Genomic DNA, 22,234 nt, shown 5'->3' on the forward strand with positions numbered 1-22,234 from the left:
CAGATGTAGAGAACAAACATATGGACACCAAGTGGGGAAAGTGGGGAGGGTTGGGGGGGGGAATGAACTGGGAAATTGGGATACCAAATTGTACACTCTAAATATATGCAGTTTATTGTAAAAAATAAAAAAATTAAAAGTTAAAAAAAATCAATGCTAATCAAACGGTCAGAGAGTATAGGCACACACTCACTGTTAAGGCCACAATGTAAGACACTAACCACGTCAGCTCCAGCTTCGTACTTAAGTGCTGAGATTTCCTTACGGCTTTTAGCAGCTATAGAGCCTAAGTGCAGCCATCAGTAAAGCCAGGCGCTGAGCCAGCCGCCTGTCAAGGCACCAGCATCTACAATGGGAACGGCCACCACCTGGAGGAAAATAGGCGCCAATTCCCACCAGGGAGAGGGATCAGCAACCCTGTCCTGCATCTCATCGGCAGACACCACAGAGTGCCTTGAAGAACCCAAGTTCAACTTCAAGGCCACGGATCTGGGCCCTGACCTCAGCTCCACCCAAGTGGCTCTGAGACTTCAAAAAGGAATGAAGATTGACCGAAAGCAGCTGTTTTCACTTTGTGCCGAGGGTGTCCCAGTGTGGTGAGCTGGGGTAGCTAAAGGGAGAGCCCATGCAGGGCTTGGGGACCCTCATCCCTGCTTTGGCAAGCCCTCCCTTCACTCCGTCTCAGACAGACTGCTTCCACAGAAGGTGTCATCTGAGGGGAAGGAAAGGGAAAAAAGAGTCCACTGTTAAAAAGTGTGAAAGCTATTAGAGAAGATGACCTCAAAGTTCTAGGAATCTCTTAAATATTATCGTTTAAAAATAGTTACATATTATAGTAGACTATGTAATTATGTAAAAAGATACTATTCTATAAGTATAACCTTATATAGACATATTTTATATGGTATATATTTGATTCAATTATATAAATATGTACATAGCATATTAAAATAGTTCAGTGTATCAAGTACCTACTAGGTGACAGAGTCTTGCTACATGCTTTCAACAGTTTTAGGAAATAAGCATAATCTTCTCAGACTTTATAATGAAAAAATTGAGGCTCAGAGAGATTAAGTGGCCCAAAAGGACAAGCTAAGATCTGGCAGAGCCGACATTCAAACCCACATCTCCCAGCTCTCAAGTATGAACTGGGTCACCAGGTGCGGTGATGGCCCTTGCTACCCCAGATGCACCTGCTCAGAGTGGCCAAGGTAGGGTCCTTATGCTTTGAGAAGGGGAAGGAAGGTTCCACAGAATTCAAACCACTTCCATTTGTCAACTGTGATCAATTTTCATCTAACAAAAACTTCACAGGACAGGAACCCTCTACCATCACATCTGCAAAATTCATTTATTTGGGAGTTTTCTCCCCTTTTGCAAATTCCGTCTACAACTTTGGTCAAATTCAGAGGATACACTCAATAATTTGGTACTTTCTAAAATATCAACATATTCCATTACATAAAGAAAATCATAACATCTGTGACTGCCAAAGAACTGTCTTTTTCTTTTTTTTAATTTTAATTAAGAGCCCAAGACAGTGCTTATGCATCTCAAATAAGATGACAGAAAGTTGATAAGGGCTCAACAAAAGGTGGTATTAATAAGGGCACAAGTTATTATGTAGTGTGCTGTGATGTGCATGCTTCTGTCCCCGCATCACTCACATGTTACAATCTTAATGCCCAGGGTGAGGGGGTCAGGAGGTGGGGCCTTTGGGAGGTGATTAGGTCATAAGGGTGGAGCCCTCACGAATGGGATCAGTGCCCTTATGAAAGAGACTCCAGAGAGCTCCCCTGCCCCTTTGGCCATGTGAGGACATGGCGAGAGGCTGGCTGTTCGTGAACTGGGAAGCTGGCTCTCATCAGACACAGAACCTGACCATGCTGGCACCCTGATCTTGGACCTCCAGCCTCCAGAAATAAGAAATGAATTTCTGTTGTTTATAAGCCAGCCAGTCTATGGCATTTTGTTACAGCAGCCTGAACGGACTAAGACCCAGTCAGATGTCGTCCCAAAGTAAGCTGGTACTCTTTACCATCTGACTTTGAAAGAAACGGTTAGACAGAAAAGAAGACACAGCTTCAAATGCTGACTGCACACTGCTGAGAAGGCAGCTCCGAGATGATTCTCATCAACCTCCATCTCCTGCTGCCCTCAAGTGTCCATATTTGTTGTTCAACTTAAGGTGTCAAGAGAACTGTGCTGGCAAAAAGTAAAACCAAACAGATTCTTAAACCCACATCTTGAAGAAAAGGGCTGCCAGGCCTCGAAAGATATTCTACATTAATACCACACATTACAACCTCTAAGAATGAGAAGTGTTGTCATGACTCTTTCACATCAGCGGCTCTGGCAGGGGGCCTGGAGCGAACCTCACAAAGCTTCCGGCAGCTTTTTATCAGCAGCCGGTTCTGGGTGGCACACCAGGCCCTCCCACGGCCAGGAACAACGCTCTTTTTGCTTCTGCCCCCATTTCTGTATGTTTTACTGCTATCTGAGGAGCACTGGGCTTTTAGCGCGGGCTATAGCTTCTGTGCTCTGGTAATGGGACACTGCTGGTCTAAGCCCGCACTGTGAACAATCCTGTCCTCTTCTGAAACCATTAAATCCTCTCGGACAGAAAATGCTAATTCCAAGATCGAATGCTGCCTTGCTGTGGTATCGAATGCCCCGCAGAGTGCAGTCACTCTCTCATTGCAAGAGACACACGGGCTTCACCTCATCGCAGCATCCCAAGACAGAAAAATGTCATCAAGCAATAAAAAGGCTCAAAGAAAAGAGGCTGACCCAGGGGCTAAGAACGCACCTCAAGGAAAGTGGTTACTGGCACATTCAGCGAGCACCCCTTTCTGTGATCTGAACAACAGTGATAGAAATAAGATTTTTTTTTTCTTAAAGATTTTTTTGATGTGAACCATTTTTAAAGTCTTTATTGAATTTGTTGTAATATTGCTTCTGTTTTATGTTTTGGTTTCTTGGCCGTGAGGCATGTGGGAAGCTTAGCTCCCTGACCAGGGATCAAACCTGCATCCCCTGCACTGGAAGGCGAAGTCCCAACCACTGGGCCGCCAGGGAAGTCCTGAAATAGGACTTCTTAAAATACAACATAACACAGTAAGGAGCAGAGAAGGAAGAGAAGGCTGAGGCAGTTAACAAGAAGGCGCCTGGGCCCATGCAGCAACTTCCCTGGTGCTCACAGCCCAGGCCCTGGCCCAGGGCACCCCGGTGTCCCAGGAGCAGCACCGCATGGTCCCCGGGCTGTTCCCTTCACCCTGCTGAGCCCTGCCCTGCACCCAGAGCTGGCTGTGTCCTGCGGACCAAGCAGGAAACCACGCCAAGTCCGCATCCTCGTGCAGCATGACGCTAGGCAAAGACATAGACAACAAGAAAGAAACCATAGGGTCAGGCAGCAACTGGCTGTTCAAGGAAAACACAGCCAGATGTGGGGAGAGACGGTGGGGAGAAGGCTGCTTTTTAGATACAGTGGTGAGCAGGGACCTCGGCGAGATGTCATTCATCCAGAGAACTATGGAAGGGAGGGGACAGGCACGAGAGACTTGGGGAGAGAGTTTCAGGCACCAGGAGCTGCGAGTTCCAGTGCAGGGTGATGCAGGTGGGCAAAGGGGAGACTGGGGGAACGAGGTCAGGACGGGGGCCGACTCATCTGCAGTCTGGATGGTATTCTAAGTGAGAGAGTCCCCGGGGGCCACGCAGTGCAGACACTTTACAAGAATCCCCGTGGCTGGTGTGAGGACGGGGGGCCACCACGCCAGTACACGGGGATGTTACAGGTGGCATGGCGGGAACAGGCTCCGGTGGCACGTAAGCATGGGAAACTCAGGGTGAAGCGGTATTAAAGGAGCTTCCCAGTTGCGGGACACCTCACAGTGGAACAGGAGGAACATTCCAGATGCCCAGGAGGTCTAGCGTCACTAGCGAGGGAGCTCTCCCCCACCCATCGGCACACCCGGCACATTCTTGGGCATCACCCATTTGGGAAGCTGTGGACATCCCCGTTCTGGCTCCTCCCCCCTTGCCCCTGGGTGCTAGTCATGAGTCATATGAAGATAATTTTTCAAAACAAGCTTCGGAAACTTTGGGGCAGCGACATCCAGTAGCTCTCTCACTGGAAAAGTTCAGTTTTTCCGAAGACGTTCATTACTTGTAAACGTTGCTCCTGTTTTCTGAGGACGTTTATAAAGGGCCTTAAGAGAAATGCAAATTACGAAGACACTGAGACACTATCTCTCACCCATGAGACTGGCAGAAATGCAAAAGTGTGAGTGACAACATGTTCTGCTGGCCACGCCACGGGAACAGGAACACCCATCTCCTAGTGATGGGAATGCAAAATGAGGCCACCCTCCGGAGGAGAATTTGGCAATATCTAAGGATACAACCAATGCCTTTACCCTGTGACCCAGCCAACCCACCTTGGAGAACTTACCCTGAAACCTTTCGTGTCTATACGTGCATTGCATTAGGTGAAAAGCTGATAGGAAATGTTATAAACGGATGTATTAGGCTGACAATGCCAGACCCCCCTGATAATCTTCACACCACACCAGAAAAAGACAACCAGAGTGTGCGCCTCCTGACTGAAGTACCACCACCACCTACAAACCATACTTACCCCCAGAAAGAAAAGAAAATGCAACTGAACTTGAGTCAGATCCAGCCTCTCAGATTAATGACACTAGTTTACATAAACAGCAGGGGACAGAGGAGCATGTTAAATGACGCCATGCACGTTCACACAGCAAAATCCCATATCAGGGCAATTCTTTGGGACAAAGTAGCTTCTTCAACAAATAAGTTGTCAGCAGGAAGAAAGGAAGGAAAAAAGAAAAAAGCAGAGGAGGGTAGAGATTAAGAGACACTAATCAAACATATGGTGTGGACCTTCTCTGAACCTGGACCCAAACAAAACCGGGGAGATGGGAAAACTCACTGGAGAAGAGACAACAACTACTAAGTGGCACAGGTACTATAGTTATGTTTTCAAAAGGAGTCCGTAACTTTAGGAGGGACATGTATGGATTAAATACGATTCTGGGATTTGCTTCAATAACGTGGTAAGAGCTTGGGCGATGAGGCTGTGTGACAGACAAAACAAGACTGGCCATTGTGTGGTTAGTTGCTGAAGCAGAGTAAGGGGTACAGGAAGTTTCCCTTATACTATTCTCTCTACTTTTGTGTATGTTTGACATTTTCCATCATTAAAAGTTTATATATATTGCACACACACATTCTATCATTAACTCAGAGACTGCGTTGACAGCCAGCTCCCATCTACAAAAATTAACAACCTGTATAGACTTAAAAAAAAAATACAAAAGGTTCTTTTTTCCTCACTTGGACCCAAGTGTAATGATGGATTTCCTTGCTAGCTAGGAAAGTTCACCAAGATAAACAAGTCGAGTTTAAAACGTTACAAGTAGCCAAACTCTCAGTGAGGTGCTCTGGAAAAAATACACGGAATATTCTGGGAAGCAAGAACAGCAGAAAATTTTCTGGAGGAAAATCTAGGGTCTCTGCCTTCAATCGATGTTGGTAATAATTTCTAAGGAGCCCATTTACATTCAACAGCTCATGTATTATCTGTGCTCAGAGTTGGGGTTGTACAGTAGGGGCGGGGTAATCACATTATCGATGCTTACCAGAGGTTTTCCAAATTTTTCAATAAATAATACCAGTCTGCATGATTCAATCTAAACACAAGAGCCAATCTTCAATACCAGATAAGTAAAGCGGCTGTTTTCATCTCATATGTGGCCTGTATAACTCAGAGGAGGGCACACCAGGCTACTTTTCATGGCAAAGCATTGTAAGCACGACACAAGCACCCTTGTTTCCTCTCCTTCCTGAGAAGTCGTGTCACAGCACAGAATGACCACATGCAGTAACAACACAGCAGCCAACTAGAAGCTGCCTCTCGAGGCAGCTCCATCTGGAAAGCTGGGCTGGGTTCCCCAGGACCAAGGCCAGGTCCAGAACTTTCCCTCAGGCCACCCTTCAGCCTCCACTGGGGAGGGTGGGTATCCCCACAGGCTCCGGCAAGAAGTGAGGACCGTCCCCTTGGCAGGGGGCGTGTTTACCATCGCTGTCCCCACGTGCGGGGTCTTGCTAAGGAAAACAGAAAGAAGATCAAACAGCACTGGCCCGTCTCTCTGCAAGTGCAGAACTCACTCTCCTCTCTGGCCGCAGGTGTGAAGTTAAAACTCTTCCCAGAACCGCCTTCTGCTTCCCATCCAATAAACCTGGAGAAATTGAGGCCACCTTTTCCTAGTCTTAAAACTACCTGGACTGTAAGATATGAATTTACTTCCTAGCAATGCTAAGGGGAAGGGGTTTTCTCTGTCACCTGAGCCCTGACGTCTTTTATTTTCGAGAGTTCAGTCTTAAGCTGACACTGCAATATAACCTCTGTCTTCACATAAAGAAATGGAGGTGGCCAGAGTGACAGAAGCCACGCAAAGGAACAGGCACTCGGCCCGGAAACCCTGCTACAGAAGCCAGAGCCAGTGGGGAAAGGTGCCGGTGGGGCTTCCCTCTGAGGTTCGGGGGTCCCTGCGTGACCTCAGAGTGTTCCTGAACCGCCCTGAACTCCAATCACCTGCACCAGAGCTTCAGCGAGTGAGTTAAATTAACTGCATGAGGCCCCGCATGAAAAGTCAGATTGCCCCTGGTGATGAGAGAAAGCTACAGTGAGGCCAAATGAAAGAAGGAAATCAACCTCCAATTTAACTGGACAGTCGGAGCAACTTGTGAAGACCTGCCAAATTCAATGATTTGCTTCTGCTTATTTCTGATCCAGCCCTTTAGCAGAAGTGACACAGGAGGACACAGTCACAGCGCACACAGAACCACCCAGCAGGCATCACTGGAGCACCTGGAGGCGGGCAGGGCTGTACAGCATCAAATTATAGAATGGGTATTGGTGCAGCGGGAAGCACCGCAGCGCAGCAGATGGACAAAATGAGCAACAATGCCAGTAGCTGATACTGAAAATGCAGCTTGATTTGTTTAAGCAATACTTTTTAAAAAAGCTGTACTGCTTGGGCGGCTGGGTCGGCTGACCCGAGGAGGCGGTCGAGCCGATTTAGGCTGCTCTCAGTCACTATGGAGTCATGGCCACCATGGCCAGTCGGTCGCAGGACATCCAGCAGGCGCTCCAGGCCAAGAAGCTGGCTGCCGAGGAGGTGTTCGAGGCCCGCAGCAAAAGAACTAGGGGCTGAAACAGGCCAAAGCAGCAGCCTGGTTTGAAATTGAACAGTACCGCCTGCAGAGGGAGAAGGAGTTCAAGGCCAAGAAGGCTGCGGCTCTGGGATCCCACAGCAGTTGCAGCATTGAAGTGGAGAAGATGACCATCCTCCAGACCTACTTCCGGCAGAACAGGGATGAAGTCCTGGATAAGCTCTTGGCCTTTGTCTGCGACATCTGGCCAGAAATCTACAAAAACTACCTCATAAACAGATAGGGCAAGAACAAAACTGCCTGTTTTGTGGATCGGCATTTTCGATGCCTTCATGGAATATGAAACTTTAGCAAGGCTTGAGTTATACTCTTGTGAAAAGGCATTAAATTATTTCTATATGTTATATAGTAAGTCCCTTCACTTTTTGCAGAACAGTAAATCTAGCTTCTTTGTACAAGCTTAGAGCTTATCCAAAGATTTTATCTTTTTACCTCATATTTCTTGGAAATATAATGGGTATACATTGTTTTCCTATGCCCTTTTGCTCAAGCAGCTTATATATCAATACTTTTTCTTTCTTAGATAGTTAAAAATTTTTTTTCTTAAGAAAGAAAGGGATGAATTTTTTTCCCCTAAGTCATTCTTGAAGGTCAGGGGCTTTATCTATGAAAAAGTAGTAAATAGTTATTTATAACCTACGTAACTCAGCAACCAGCCTTAAAATAGTCCTTTCCGGCTAAGGGTTAGAACAATGGATACTAGTATAATTGTTTGGGCTGCTTTTAGTTTCTTTTAATCAAAATTACTAGATGACAGTCCTACTGCAGAGCACAGGAAACTATGAGGGTGAGTCAAAAATTCTCCGCACTCCGGTTATTATTAAAACTTCTGTTGGCCACACTGTCGTATTAGCGCTTTCTGTTCAAGGCAGCTGTCTACAGTCACTGCTGTGCAGGTATGAACGTGTTATCAGTTCATTTGTGACTGCGGTGCAAGCAAAAATGGATGCCCCACTTGTGATCTGCATGAAAGAAGAGCAGCGTGCAGGGAGTCGTTTTTTGTGGTCTGAGGGTGTGCATGTCCGCACACTTCTGCCCGTACTGTCGACACTTGACAAAAACTTCGTTTTGAGGTGTTAAAGCATCCTCCCTACAGTCCTGATCTTGCTCCATCAGACTTTCACCTGTTTGGTCCCCTGAAAGCAGCCCTATGAGGATGAAGATTCACTTCTGATGAAGAAGTGCATTTGTGGCTTGAAGCTCAGCCAAAAACATTTTTTAATGAGGGAATACGAAAGCTTGTTGACAGATGGACAAAGTGTATTGAAAAGCAAAGAGATTATGTCAAAAAATGTATCTGTCTTTTCTAAAAGTTAATTAAAATAAATTCTACAGCCAGAGTGCCGATAATTTTTGACTCACCCTCGTTATATTCAATATCCTATGATAAACCATGATGGAAAAGAATATGAAAAAGAATATATATATGTATAACTGAACCACCTTGCTGTACAGCAGAAACTAACACAACATTGTAAATCAACTATACTTCAATAAAAAATAAATTAAAAAAAATTACTAGATGATAGAATTCAAGAACTTGTTACATGTTAGTACTTGGTGTACTGATAGTATACTGATAATCATTTAAAAGTAAAGACTCTCTGTCATGCCAAATTAAAAAAAAAAAGCTGTACTGACTAGGGATAATTAAAGAACTTCCATTGTATAATGATCTAAATCACACAGACGCGCACACACACACACTGCTGCAGGTAGTGGTAGAGAAAGCAAAAAGCTGACTGTAAGGTTAAAAGCCTGCAGCTCATGCTAAGCACGTGGATGGCTTACCAAACCCTGCCACGTCGGGGACCTGCAGGGGGCATGGCAGTGTCTCGGGCCATAAAAGCCAAGCCCCTCCAGGCAGGACCCAACTCACCTTTCTATTCTGTCTCCCTTGATGTCTATAATATGTCCTTAATAAAAAGCAGACAAACGAATCATCAACCAAACCATTTCCAGGTGATTAAGAAAGTGAATCTCAACCTTGTGTTAAAAAATAGGGCTTCACATGCCCAGTAATTACCCTTTATATGATGCTGGGGTCATTACCTTTGTCAAACACTCACATTCTGCAGTCTATAAAGAGTAACTGCAGTCACATGTGACACACTGTCACTGCATCTGCACACAGGATGCAGCAGAGTGGCACACTGCCCACGTTACCAAGAACTGTAGCCAGGCGTATGCCTGCCATTTGCTGAAGACTGACTGTCACAGGCACTGGTGATGCCCTCGGACAGTTCAGCCCGATGATCGCTGCTATGGACTGAATGTTCATGTCCCCCCAAAACTCATATGGTGAATCCTCACACCCAATGGGATAGTATTTGGAAATGGGGCCTTTAGGGGGTGATTATATTTAGATGAGGTCATGAGAGTGGGGCCCCATGAAGGGATTAGTGTCCTTAAAGAAGCAGAAGAGACATCAGAGACCAGAGCCCCCCACCCCACAACAGCACCATATCAAGACACAGCAAAAAGGCAGCCATCTGATAATGAATTTGCCAGTGCCTTGACCTTGGACTTCCAGCCTCCAGAACTGTGAGAAGTAAATGTCTGCTCTTGAAGTCACTCAGTCTACAGTACTTTGTCAGAGCAGGTGAGCTAAGACAGCTCCCATTGGCACACGAGAAGAGTCAACACAGAAGGTGTGAAGCACATGCCCAAGTTCAGCAAGTGAAACCAGGCTCTGAATCAAAAGGAAAAGGACTTCGGACCAACAAGCATACAATACCTTTTCTTAGGAAAATTAATTCTTTCAGGCCACCAATATCACCATTTATAAAATAACTTTTCTTCATTGAATCTGCTCACTTAATGTAATTTACAAATAAGAACGTCATCCCCAAACTCTCAGTAGGGCTAAAGTTCTAATTGTAAAGATGTCAACAGAGGGAGGACCTATAGATCAGGCTGCCCAACAGAACGTTCTGTGAGAATGGAAATGTCCTATTATCTATGCTGCGCAATGCTGCAGCCACTAGCCCAGTGGTCCTCAACTTGGGACAAACGTGTCCTCCAGGAAACACTTGGCAATATCTGGAGACATTTTGGCTGTTACAACTGGGTGAGAGGGTGCTACCGGCATCTAGGGGGTTAAGGCCAGGGATGCTGCTAAACATCCTCCGGTGCACTGGACTGCCCCAACCACAGTTACCTGGTTCAAAGTGTCACGAGCACTGAGGTGGAGAATATCTGTACGAGTCACACGTGACTACTGAGCATTTCAGATGTGGCTACCGAGACTGGGGACTAAAATTTTAATTTTATTTAAATTAATTTAAATTATAGAATTAAAAAATTTAAGAGACCAAAACTAACAAAACAGGAATTCAAATGTAAATAGCTGTGTACAGTGTTTCAGACAGCATAGCGATCGAGAATGTGAGTAAATATAAAATAAAGGTCTTGTTTCCCAAGAAAACAAGAACAAAGTATCTTCAGGGAAAAGAGAGATCTGATGCTTAGGATTAGCAAATAATGAGCATAAACAAAAGCATAAAAGGGAACACCCGTGAAGCTTTAGGACACATGTACTGGCACCAAACAGGTCAGCGCAACAGGAAATTGCAGGGAAGCTCTCCCTGTGCCACCGCAGGCCACTCACTCTTGCAGGGTCTCCACCCCCTTTTCTTTGTACTGCAGCTCTTGCTTCATCTGGGTCAGCTCTCGTTTTAATCTGGAAAGCTAAAGACAAATTACATTTTTTTTCCCAAAAACAAGCTGTGAAAAATGACTTCTACAGTTGTTAGCATTGTCGTCTAAGTTTCTGATTCGCTTGCAATTCACTGGGTCACCCATTCTCTCCATGACCTTCCATCCACAGGCATATCAAACAGCCCTGGCAGAGGAGCCGGCTCGCTTAGACACACAAGGCCCGGACCACGAACAGCTTGCTACCCACGTGGAACCCTGGAACCAGCAAGGATTTTCTTTTTCAAGGTACTGATTTACACATCGCAGTAAGCAAACTTCGTCATGCTTTCTGCTTGCTACCCACAGGTCCCACCTAGGAAATGCTGTTGCTCAAAGAGTGGCTTCCCGCTACCTGAAAGTCAGTCACCTGGAGTGCTTATTTAAACAGGTGCTGGGACCCACTCCAGGCCTGTGTTAAAACTCAGGGGGGCATGCTGGAGCTCACACTTTGAACTGATGCCCCAGGTGTTTTTTGTTGGTGTGCTAGAATGTGAGAGCCAGGGCACTAAAGGAGACACTCCGGTTTAGCATCTGAGGCTTATGCTCCCAGACGTCTCCCGTCCCCCCTCCCAGACGCCCAAGACAAGGGGCTGAAGGGATGGAACACGGTGGCACACAAAGCACCCGGCACCACGAGGAAGGAGCACCAGCACCTTCTGGTCAAATGCCATCGCAGGCAAGATTTCTGTGGGAATACAGCCACCAGGGAAGAACAGCAGACGTTCAAGCTGCCGAGGGTCAGGGCTGGCATCCCGCTAATACAAGGAAACAGCCCTCTGAAGTCGGGCCCTGACGTCACCAAATCTTTCCAAATGGGGTGAGGGGGGTGGGGTGAATCTAGCCCTGTGAAACACACAGAGGGATACAGACGATTTTTTGTTAAATGGGCTAAGGCTTTAAAATGAACCTTTTCCCCCTCCTATCAGGAAAAAACGTGGAAAGTAAAACCAAATGTAATAATTCATGAAACTGGAAATCTTACTAAAATATGAGTGTTGGACACACTGCCATAAAATGAACCATGATAAATGATGTTACATAAAAAAACACGTGGGGCTCCGACCTGTGAAAGTACTCATTTTACTCACCCTATCCCGACGACTTGCTATTTCTGCTTTAATTTGGTATGGGTCGTACTTTGTATTTGTTGAATATCCAGAGAAGGCTAAACAGAAGGAAAATATTTTATTTTATAATGGATCCTTTAAAGTAAATCAATACACATAGATAAGAACTTCTGATTCACCATATTAAGTAATTAATTCTCAGTCTCAGATTTCCAAGTTGGCACTGGCTCCTAAAGAAGTTAACATTTTACAACCTCGAATCTTGATGTCTGATTTTTGCATGAGGCCCTTCTACATGATTCCACATAATAAAATATAGAGCTGTAAGTAAATCAAAACTGTTTACTTCAACGCTGGGGCGGGGAGGTATCGTTATGGTACAGAAAACTGTTCTATGTAAACAGTACATACAGTATGAACCCATTTTTGTTTCCTTTTAAAATGCCCACACCCATGGAAGTCACTGGAAGGACAACCCAAAAGTTGACTTTTATTCTCAATGGTTTCACTGCAAAAGATTTTATATTTACTCTCTTCATATCTATAGTCTCCACATGAACGATTTTTGACATAAGAAAGAAAAAAAAACTAAAGATTTGTAAAATGAAAAACAAATTTCTAGTCACATGTCAGTATCCGGCAGGCCTCAGGAAAAGCTATTCTTCCATGTCGCTGGTTCCCCGAAAGCTGGAGCAGAGCACCCACGCTTGTATTCTAGCAGCTTGTTTTTGATGGAAAAACGTTTAGCTAAATTACATCGCACAGCTAAATGCTTTCTTCAGCGGTGTACTGTGCACGATTTAAAGTCTTTTAACAGACACAGCGTCGTGATCACAGATGGTCAATACCTGGTGGTGACTGAGACGCACTCGGCCATCCAGCTGTGTGCTGAGCACAGTCAGCCAAGCCCTCTCCAGTGTCTCAGCAACTGCAGCAGCTTGCGGCCATTTCTAATTTCTATTACCCCATCCACCTCTGTGCATCCCTTTCTCTTGATGCTTCTGTCTTCTTTCTCTTAGGCCTTGGAGCTGCAGTGACTTGGTTCTTGTCCCTTCCTGAGCTGTGGGGGCTCCTCTTTCTTCTTCTGAGAGTCCCCCCACACTGGTGTAATCTGCCCCCGGGTCATTCTCATTAGTTTCACCTGCTCAGAAGACCCATCTGCAGGGCCAGCATCCGTTCTTTTACTCCTTTGATCTGGGTACCAAAGGCTGTCATTCGGGTAACTTAGATGCCAACTCCTAGAAACTAGTTTATAATCATCTCCCGATTTTATATTGGAGAAGATGGCTCAAAGCCATCATGTGGTTTAAACAGAAAAGTAAGCAAATTTTTAAATAAATAATTAATAAAACAAGAAAGCAAAATTATTTAACATCCTCAGGTTGAACCACATCCTTCAATAGAACCACACCCCAAGTTAATTTGAGCTGTTCAGATATCTCCTCTAAAAAAAAACAAAAACAAAAACCAGTTCTACAGAAAATCTACTATTTAAGTCAGAATTTCAAATTACTAGAATCTACTGGAAATAAATATCTAGAGGAGCTGTTTGCCAACTTTATCTCAAATGTTCTTATATTTAGAATTCTAATCTCTCAAAGACACAGAGGAAAATGATTTTAAAATAGAATTCTTTCTTAGATGAAGAAGGTCTACTTACAAATCCTACAACCTCCATCTTGTCTGACTCTCTGGTCTCACTTAAGACCAGTAATGAAAGCAACACCTCAAACAATGCCCTTAAGAGGCAGGAATTATTTCTATAAAATCTCCACACTAAACTCCTGAGACTTCAATTTCCCAGGCCTGAACTTAAGGGGCTTCTACTGGCTCAGATAACATGCAAATGAGCCTAGGGCTTGCTGACTCCTTCCACGTGTGTCCACTCGTCACCTTGCAGCTGAGGAAGACAACACCAACAGTTACCACCTGGGCGCTTTCCTATTCCCAGGGGAATGGGAAAGTAACCCCCCCCCCCCACCAAATTCCCAGAAAGTAACTCCACCACCAAAGTCCAGGGAAGTTAACTGCAACATTAAACATCAGTAACAGTGTCCTGAAATCGTTGCCAAAACTCCTCTGTCTGTGCAATTTCAGAGGGAGAATTAGCAAAGAGCCTTGAAGTACACGCCGGAGGTGCAGTGTGTACAGACACACGGCAACCTGCCCCCAGTTCTCCCGCATAACTGACAGGGCCCTGAGGCACCTGGGCATCCGCCTCCCCCCAGGACACCAGGCCTGGCCCAGTCCTGGAGGGGGGTCCTGATAAACATCCCTGAGCTGCAGAGTCCACCAATGAGGAGACCCACCCGCCCCCTGGAGACGCTGCTAGGTGACAGTGGATGTCCTTATTGTCCAGGCTGAGGGCAGTTAGTCTTTTCTGCTACTTACAGCTGAAAACATCCTAAATGGTAAAAGAGGTTTTACTTATTGATACCATTCATGTTACCTTTGCTACAGTCTCTAAAGCTATAAAATTCCAGGACTGGGATGAGGGAAAAGGCAACTCAAGTACCTAAGACAGTGAGTACATCTTATCTTCAAGTGCTAAGGAGAGTGATAAACACTGGCATAACTTTTAATAATATAATTCAATTTACAAAGACAAATTCTCAGTTCCTTATGTCTGCCAGTAAGTCTAATGGAACCCATTTGTGGAGTCCAAGGAAAAGCTCAAGACTCTGGACCCCATTTTTAAAAGCAGGGACACTACAACATTTAGAAAAAGAAATGTCTTCCTCTGTCAAGACACGTCTGCAATCTCAAGGTTTAGGATAAATACTAGACTTTCACCTCTGAAGCTTTCTTCTCACTTGAAGGGGGGAGAGCTATTAAACAACTGGAGGAGGCCGCTCAGGCATATGGCATTGCTTTGGATGAGAGAATAAGAAGGTGACAGCTTAGCTGTCACCAATGTAAATTACCTTGCTATTACGGGGTATCTTTCACATTTATTTCATCTATTCTCATAAAATCTTTGTGAGAGATGACGATTATGTTTCCCCACTTTATAGATGAAGGCTGAGTGTCTAGTGACTTGATCTACATTGTGCCATCAGTCAAAGAGGGACTTTCCATCTAGAACTTGGGCTCCTGTGGGTCCGATTCGCTTTTCCAATGTAAGAAGAAATGGCCTTCCAGCTCCCGAGTGCCCAACAGGAGAGCTTGCCCTGTGTATTTAGCACTCAAAACGCTGCAGAGCCCAGGAATTACTCTGGATTTCCATTTTACAGGTTATTAAAGGGGGGAAATGTGTCTGTCCATGTGTCCATCTGTCTCTGTCTCCATCTCCTCTTACACACAGGCCTCCTCTGGACCGTGAGAACCCAAGATCGCCCCAGGCGGATGACATGCTCTAAAAGAGGACAGGCTTTCTCCAAAGACATCCTCTGGGCAGAGGGCTCCTTAGGACCAGGTGTGTGCCTCCAGGCGTCAGCACTGCAGGGAGCTGCTTGAGGGAGCCCAGGAAGGCTCCTGCACAGAGGACAGCAAGCCTGGGCAGTTTCTGTGCTGACAGGTACTAATTACCAGAGCCAACCAAAGTGTGCCTGTAAACAAGAGGCCAACTAAAGAGGCACGAGAAGCAAAGGAACCAAAAAATCAAACGAGCCCACTCGGAGGTAACCTACAGAAGTAACACAAGAGGCCACCAAATCCAAACCAAGAAGTCCCTCTCTAGAGCATACGAGGAGATCTGGCAGACACGTGTGCTGTGCGACAGCCTTCGAGATTGAGTCCTGCCAACTAATACCCGAGTAAATGCTGTGTGAGCCATTTTCCTCCTGCCTGCTCCAACATGCCTACGTGCAAGAAAACGAAGGGCTGGAGGGATGGACTGTGGCCCTTATCCTCAGCTAGGCAGGAGATGAGAAACCTTCCCATGAGGGAAACAAGGGAAGATAGTCTTTGTCGGATGGGCCCGGAGCCTCAGAAAGAATGCGGGCCGGACAAAGGACTGATAAGGTGGGGGGGGGGGGGGGCGGCGGCACCCAGCCAGGAATGCAGGGCGGGTCAGCGCTTTCTCACCGGAGATAAGGACTCTTTCCCAGGCACCCGAAGAGATTTTGGCTGTAGGCTTCTGGGAGCTCCCAGGAGCCAGGGTAACAAACAAAGTCATACTCCTGCTGCTGGAAGAAAGGGTCACAATCAGTGGATCTCAACTCTGGGAATCCCCTGGGGAACTTTAAAAAAAAAAAAGTGTCTGGCCCCAGCCAAGGCCAGTTAAACCCAAATCTCTAAGGGTGGGAGTGGGGCCCAGGCAGTAAGAGTTTTTAAAAGCCTTTCGGGAGATTCCTCCAGTGCAGCCAGGGTTGAGAACCACTGGTGCAGATTCTTCTGCAAAGGACCAAATAGTAAATGTTTCTGGCTTTGTGGGCCATACACTTTCTGTCTCAATTCCTCAACTCTGCCACTGTAGCTGCTATAGACAATGGGTAAGTGAATGGACCTGGCTAGGTTCCAATAAAAGTTTATTTACAAAACATCCAGAGTGGACAGGATTCCGCCTGTGGGCCAAAATTTGCTGACCTGTGGTTCAGGCGATAATTTACTCCAAGCAAGAATTCCTTCTAAAAGGTCCTGCAACTGGTCATATACTTCATCTGAACGCATCTGGAGGCCAGAGTTTCTCAGGAAGAATGAAAAAAACAGTTTCTGAAATAACGAATGTATTCAGTGTTTACAAAGAAAGCAAACAGAAGAACATACTGCAGTGAACAAAGTAGAAGAAAACTCTACAAAATGGAGCTGCAGAGAAAGTACTGGATGTGTCTCAGAGACTGAGTCCGTTGTAGCAAAGTTCCACGTCACGGTTCTACAGAGCATCTGACAGGACTGGGCCCCAAGGCGGCTAGCTCATAAGGCGAACAGAACTAAAGCAGAGTTGGGGTCTTCGTCTCATGGGGACGTGTGTGCTCAAATTCAGCAAAGCATGACTTTGTTTTGGTTAGAGACGAAAAAGTTAAGGCTTGGATAATCTCAGACACCAGATGGCCCAATACTGACACAAAATCTTTCCAATGAACAGAGTTTTATCCTGGTGACTTCCATAACTCAGGGGAAAACTGTGAAGGGCGTGGAAGAGAGCACTTCCCCTCCCCTTGCCCACCCCCATGCCCTTCTGCAGCAATATTAGAAATGACTGTTCCAATGAATTCCTCTGTTTACGATTATTGCCTCATTTTCCCCTACAATCAGCCATTAGGGACAAATCCTGTCCCCAACACCAGGTGCTAAGGAAATACCTGTTGAAAACTAAATGACTAGTTGAGCGATCCCACTATGGGCCATGAGAAAATCAAGAAGTAGAAAGCACTCTGCCTTCCACGTGCCCCTTCAAGTGTTGTGAAATTGCCAGACCACCTGTCAATTTATAATCAGTCCTTATTTCCAGGATACCTTGAACAATGGGAGGCCAGGCTGTTCCAAAACCACGATCAGTTCTTCTGAGCTGACTCTTCCATGTCTTGGAAATAGTACACAGCACTGAAGGCTAGCTACACAAAAAGATCTGGGTTCAAATCCAAGGTCTACCATTTATTGGGGGATATAACCTTCAAGAAGTAACTTAGCCTACCCAATATTGTTTCTTGTGTGTATACCGACAATAACATCACCCTATTACAATGCTTCACAATGTTGCAATCACAACAATGCAGGAAAACACTAGCCCATTCACTTGGTTCCTTTCACTTCCAGTCACTGCCAATGAAGGAAGGAATGGGAAATAAGTCCACATGTCCCTCTGTTCCCAGTACCCGAGCAAGAAGACGCCGCCCTGCTTTAGATGGCTGACAATGTGAGCGATCTGGGCTGTGCAAGAGCCAGGTGGCCAACTGGAGCCCAGGTGTGCCACAGACCCTGCCGGCAGCAGCTCCTGACGAGGGCCCAGACCCCAGTAGGAGACATCTGTTGGAGCACGAGCCATCAGGATCACTGTCCTGAAGTTTAGCCTGTGGCCAGAAATAGTTCAAGTCATATCTAACAGAATTATCCTCAATGGAGTTGAGGTTAAATGGCAAATTGAAAGAGCTTGCTCAAGACCCCAGGGAGAGCAGCAACTGGATAAAATGCTTGAATTAATTCCTAGATACCATTCACAGTCTTTCTCCCTGAGGAGATAGGCTCCAGCAAGAGCCACTGGCATCTCCAGCCCTTCAAGAAAACAGGGAGGCCTATCCTGGCCTCCGATGCCACCTGCACAAGTAGATGCAGAGATCGCCTCTACTCAAGGGCCTCTCGCGGGTCAGGGCGTGGAGTCTCACGTTAGGATCTCAAGTCAACACCACAGAGTTAGCACCCTCCTTGACTCAAGGTTTCTTCATATGACTTCAAAGACAATCTCGAGTGTTTCTTTTTTACTGGGCATTAATAAAATTCTACGGAGCGCAGGAAGAATGAACCCGAGTGCAATTCGCTATTTGCCCAAATGTCAAGACAGTGAAAAGCCCATGAAAATACAACAGCTGATGTGGAGGGATGCCCAGCTCCAGAGGACTACATAAGTTCTGGATGCCCTTACCCTCTAGGTTCCACGTTGCTCTGGGACTCCTCCTCTCCAGTTGAGTGTGTAGTCCGATAGGCTGCAACTAGGTCCTCCTATATGTGCATCCTAAAGGGTCCAGTCCTGAGTCCCCACACTCACTGCAACTGAAGTCCTGGCTGCTCCAGTGCAGTAACCAGTACATAAGACACACTTTCTCTTGATGAAATTTGTCCTTTCAATTACTGGCAAGAAACTCCCTGCCAGGTTTTTCTGACATGTCCTTCTCCCATTCCATGCTTAGAAAGACTGACTGGAAAGCCTCTGTGGAGACCTAACCAAACCTGATCGTGAAACAGATGAGGTGCCTACAGGCTACTGGGAGGAAACACTCTATTAAGTTGAATCATATGACATTGCCAAGACTCGGCCCTCTTTAAGCTACAAAAATGACAATTTTATATGGGTCAATCTACTTCTACGAAGTACCTCTTGGAAGAGTCTAGAATCACTAACTATATGCTTTCAGAACAGTGATAAGCCAGTGCTTTAGCTGAGTGTGACCTCAAGGCACCAAGTCCATGAGATCTCTTAAAAGAGACCAGATGCTGAGCCACAAAAGTCATCTGAATAGATACCAAAAGATCAAAATCCTATATAGTCTAATCTCTGACCACATGGAATTAAATTAGAAAGCAACAACATGATACCTTTAAAAAGTTCCCACAACTTTTTTGGGGGGGGGGGGGGGCGTGCCACGCAGCTTGCAGTATCTTAGTTCCCCGACCAGGGATTGAACCCAGGCCCTCAGCAATGAAATCATAGAGTCCTAACCACCAGACCGCCAGGGAATACTCCCAACAACTTACTTTCTAAAAAAAAAAACCACGGGTCAAAAAAGAAATCACAAAGAATATGAGAAAATATTATGAACTACCTGAAAATGAAAATACCAAAATTTGTGAGATGCAGTTAAAGTAGTACTTAGAGGAGAATTTATACCTTTAGGGGCTACGTGAGAAAACAAGAGAGGTCTGAAATCAATGCTCTAAGCTCCCACTTTAGGAAGGTAGAAAAAGAAGAACAAACTAAAGCCAAACTAAGAAGAAAGAAGGAAATAATAAAGAGAACAAACCAATAAAAGAGAAAACAGACAAGAAATAGGAGGAAAAAAGAAAACCAAAAGCCAGTTGGCTGTAATGCCACACACAATGGATAAACACTGAGCTACACCATTGAAAGAATCACACCGGAATTATACAAAAACTTCAAAAACTTGACAGCTTGGATCAGCATTCAGCAGCTCCCCCGTGGGCCAATTCCAGCTTGTTACCTGTTTTTATACTTTTATCAGAACAAGCCACACACATCACTTAGGCATCATCTCTGGCTGCTTTCACCCTCTAACAACAGGGTTGAGGAGCTGCATCTGAGACCACATGACCTACGGAGCCTACAATGCTTACTATCTGATCCTTTATAGAAAAGCTTACTGATTTTTGGATTAGATGAAAGAGACGAATTCCTTGAAGCACACAAATACCAAAACTGATTCAAGAAGAAACAGGAAAATCGGACCAGCCCTGTATCCCTTAAAGGTATTGAATTTGTAGTTACAAACATTCCCACAAAGAACCCCAGGTCTAGATGGCTTTTCTGGTGAATTCTATCAAACGGTTAAGAGAGCATTAATACCAATTCCACACAAACTTTCCAAAAATGAAGGGAACACGTCCCAATTCATTCTGTGAGGCCAGTATTATCCTGACACCAAAATCAGAGAAAGACATTACAAGTAACGAAAACTATGAAGAAACCAGCCTTTTCTAAAAACTAGCACCGAGCTTACCCATCACATTCTGAGGGACAGTTAAAAAGAAACAAACCAACAGCCAAAAAACAAGAGATGAAGCAGGCTGGAAACGACATACCATCACGCCTGAGCCTGCATTCTCTCAGGGCCCATGGAAACACGGCTATCCCAAGTCCTGCTACAGGGAGCATCGCCCTCTTCTCCACAGCTTGTATGGCTTAGTCACCTTCAATAGCCACTGCAGTGGAAAAGACGTACGGCCCCTTGGCCTCAACTCCATTCTGACCTGCAACACGGGATAAAGCTTTGATCATGTCTTTAACATTCAAAGCTGTGTCACCAGAGCCAAAGACCTGGCAACGTGGCGGTCACGTCACAGGTAAGTCCCTCCATGTCTCAACCAGACTTAGGTTTTTATAAAATAAAGCCTAGAGGTACCGACTTCATACACTCTCCCCAAGCTCACCGGCACGTGGGACAGTCCCGGCCGTGCACCTGCAGTGGGCAGTTCAGCATGACAAGTCTGTCGGGAAGGGACCGGCTCAGACAGTGACTGACTGGGTCAGGAACCAGATGCCTTGGCTTCTGCAACTGGACCTGATCCCTTGAATTCCTGAGCATCTGCTGAGTCCTCCTGAAACAGGAGCCCATGTCTGACAGGCTCTGAAACTTGCAGGGGTTCCCTTTAGAGAATGTCAGTGTGCATCTATCTCACTTGAGGGGCAGACAGAGTTCCCCCAATTCCCCACGTTATACTGAGCTCCTCCACCTTCAGTGTCTTGCGCAAGAAAGGCCGCTACAGAGAGACAGGGGCCTGACATATGTGGAAGCTCCTGAATCTTTCCACCCAGGACCAACAAAACCATCACATGCACTTCCCAGGGATCACCCCAGACAAGCGGGATTAACGGCAGGGGTCTCCGGGTGAAGCCTTTTCCACACCGACAGACAAGAGTCAGGAGGCTGTTTCGTGTCACTACCTGAAACGTGCTTGTTTACTTTCTCCCTTCCCCACCCACGTGGAAGCTCCGTGATGGCAGGGGCCTCTCCTTTCTCGGGCTCCACCGCGTTGCAGTGTCTCGGCACAAGGTGGGCACCTGATCAACATTTGATGAAGGAGCGGTACTGAATGACCATCAGAGTCCAGCGTGGAAGACTGACTACCTAACAGTCTGTGATTAGAAGCTTTAGGAAGCTATCCTGCCTGACTCAAGCTCGAGGTCTGCAGAAAGCCTAGCAGAGAGACGGCTTTGGAGGTCACGCGTGTTAACCGCAGGGGATGGTCAACTCACAGCTGGCATATGAGCGGCCGTCGTCCTCGCACATCTTATGCAGCTGCTGGTATTCCTCCTGGGCCAGCTCAAAGCGCTGCTGCTTAATCTGGTAGATTTCTTTCTTGGCATTGAGAGCCTCCTGGGCTACAATTAAATACTCCTTCAGCATCCGTTCCTGCTCCCGCCTCCACTGTTCTCTAGGGTCCTCAATCTGGGTAAGCTCTGAAATTAAAAGGGTAAGAACATAAGGGACTTCAAAGTAAAATCTTTAGGCTGACCGATAATCATGCAGTTAGGTGACTCGTCGATACAAAAATTAACTACCAGGATGTGCATTATGGAAGCGTCTATATAACGAACCCTCCCAGAGTGTGGATCATCTCCTATTTACATGAGGGGATGAGAAGAAAGCTCTGCACATATGCAATAGCTCCATGGAGGGGAAGACAATACCAGATGACTTTTCACGCTGTAAGTAAATGTTGGTGGACATGAACCCAAAGGAGCTCATCACTGTCAAACTAATACACATGTCCAACCTTCCTCTCCCTGCCTTCTTCAAGCCGGGCTACTGTCGGCTCTGCTGTCCCTGTGACTGGCTCGCTCCCCTTCTCCCACCTACCATGCCAGACCACGTCCT

At 45.9% G+C, this 22,234-nt stretch overlaps 1 protein-coding gene and 1 pseudogene across 4 annotated transcripts in view; one reads left to right on the forward strand and one right to left on the reverse strand.

Annotated features, from left to right (window-relative positions):
- WWC3 (WWC family member 3) overlaps nt 1-22,234 on the reverse strand; it is a 128,568-nt gene that overhangs the window by 58,379 nt on the left and 47,955 nt on the right. For 3 of the 4 annotated variants that reach the window (XR_009050270.1, XM_057718094.1, XM_057718095.1), the window contains exons 3-5: nt 21,613-21,816; nt 12,048-12,124; nt 10,871-10,950 (exon numbers count right to left, since the gene is read on the reverse strand). Coding sequence is in view for 3 of the 4 variants with exons in the window: in XM_057718094.1 (XP_057574077.1) it covers nt 10,871-10,950; nt 12,048-12,124; nt 21,613-21,816 (361 nt within the window). In the remaining variant the exon portion in view is untranslated. Of the gene's footprint in view, nt 1-10,870; nt 10,951-12,047; nt 12,125-21,612; nt 21,817-22,234 lie in introns of those variants that run through there. The other variant, XM_057718097.1, reaches the window with a different exon arrangement.
- On the forward strand, nt 7,143-7,483 carry LOC130842203 (V-type proton ATPase subunit G 1-like; annotated as a pseudogene).

This window comes from Hippopotamus amphibius, chromosome X (genome assembly GCF_030028045.1).
Source record: "Hippopotamus amphibius kiboko isolate mHipAmp2 chromosome X, mHipAmp2.hap2, whole genome shotgun sequence".
NCBI classification, from domain to species: Eukaryota; Metazoa; Chordata; class Mammalia; order Artiodactyla; family Hippopotamidae; genus Hippopotamus; species Hippopotamus amphibius.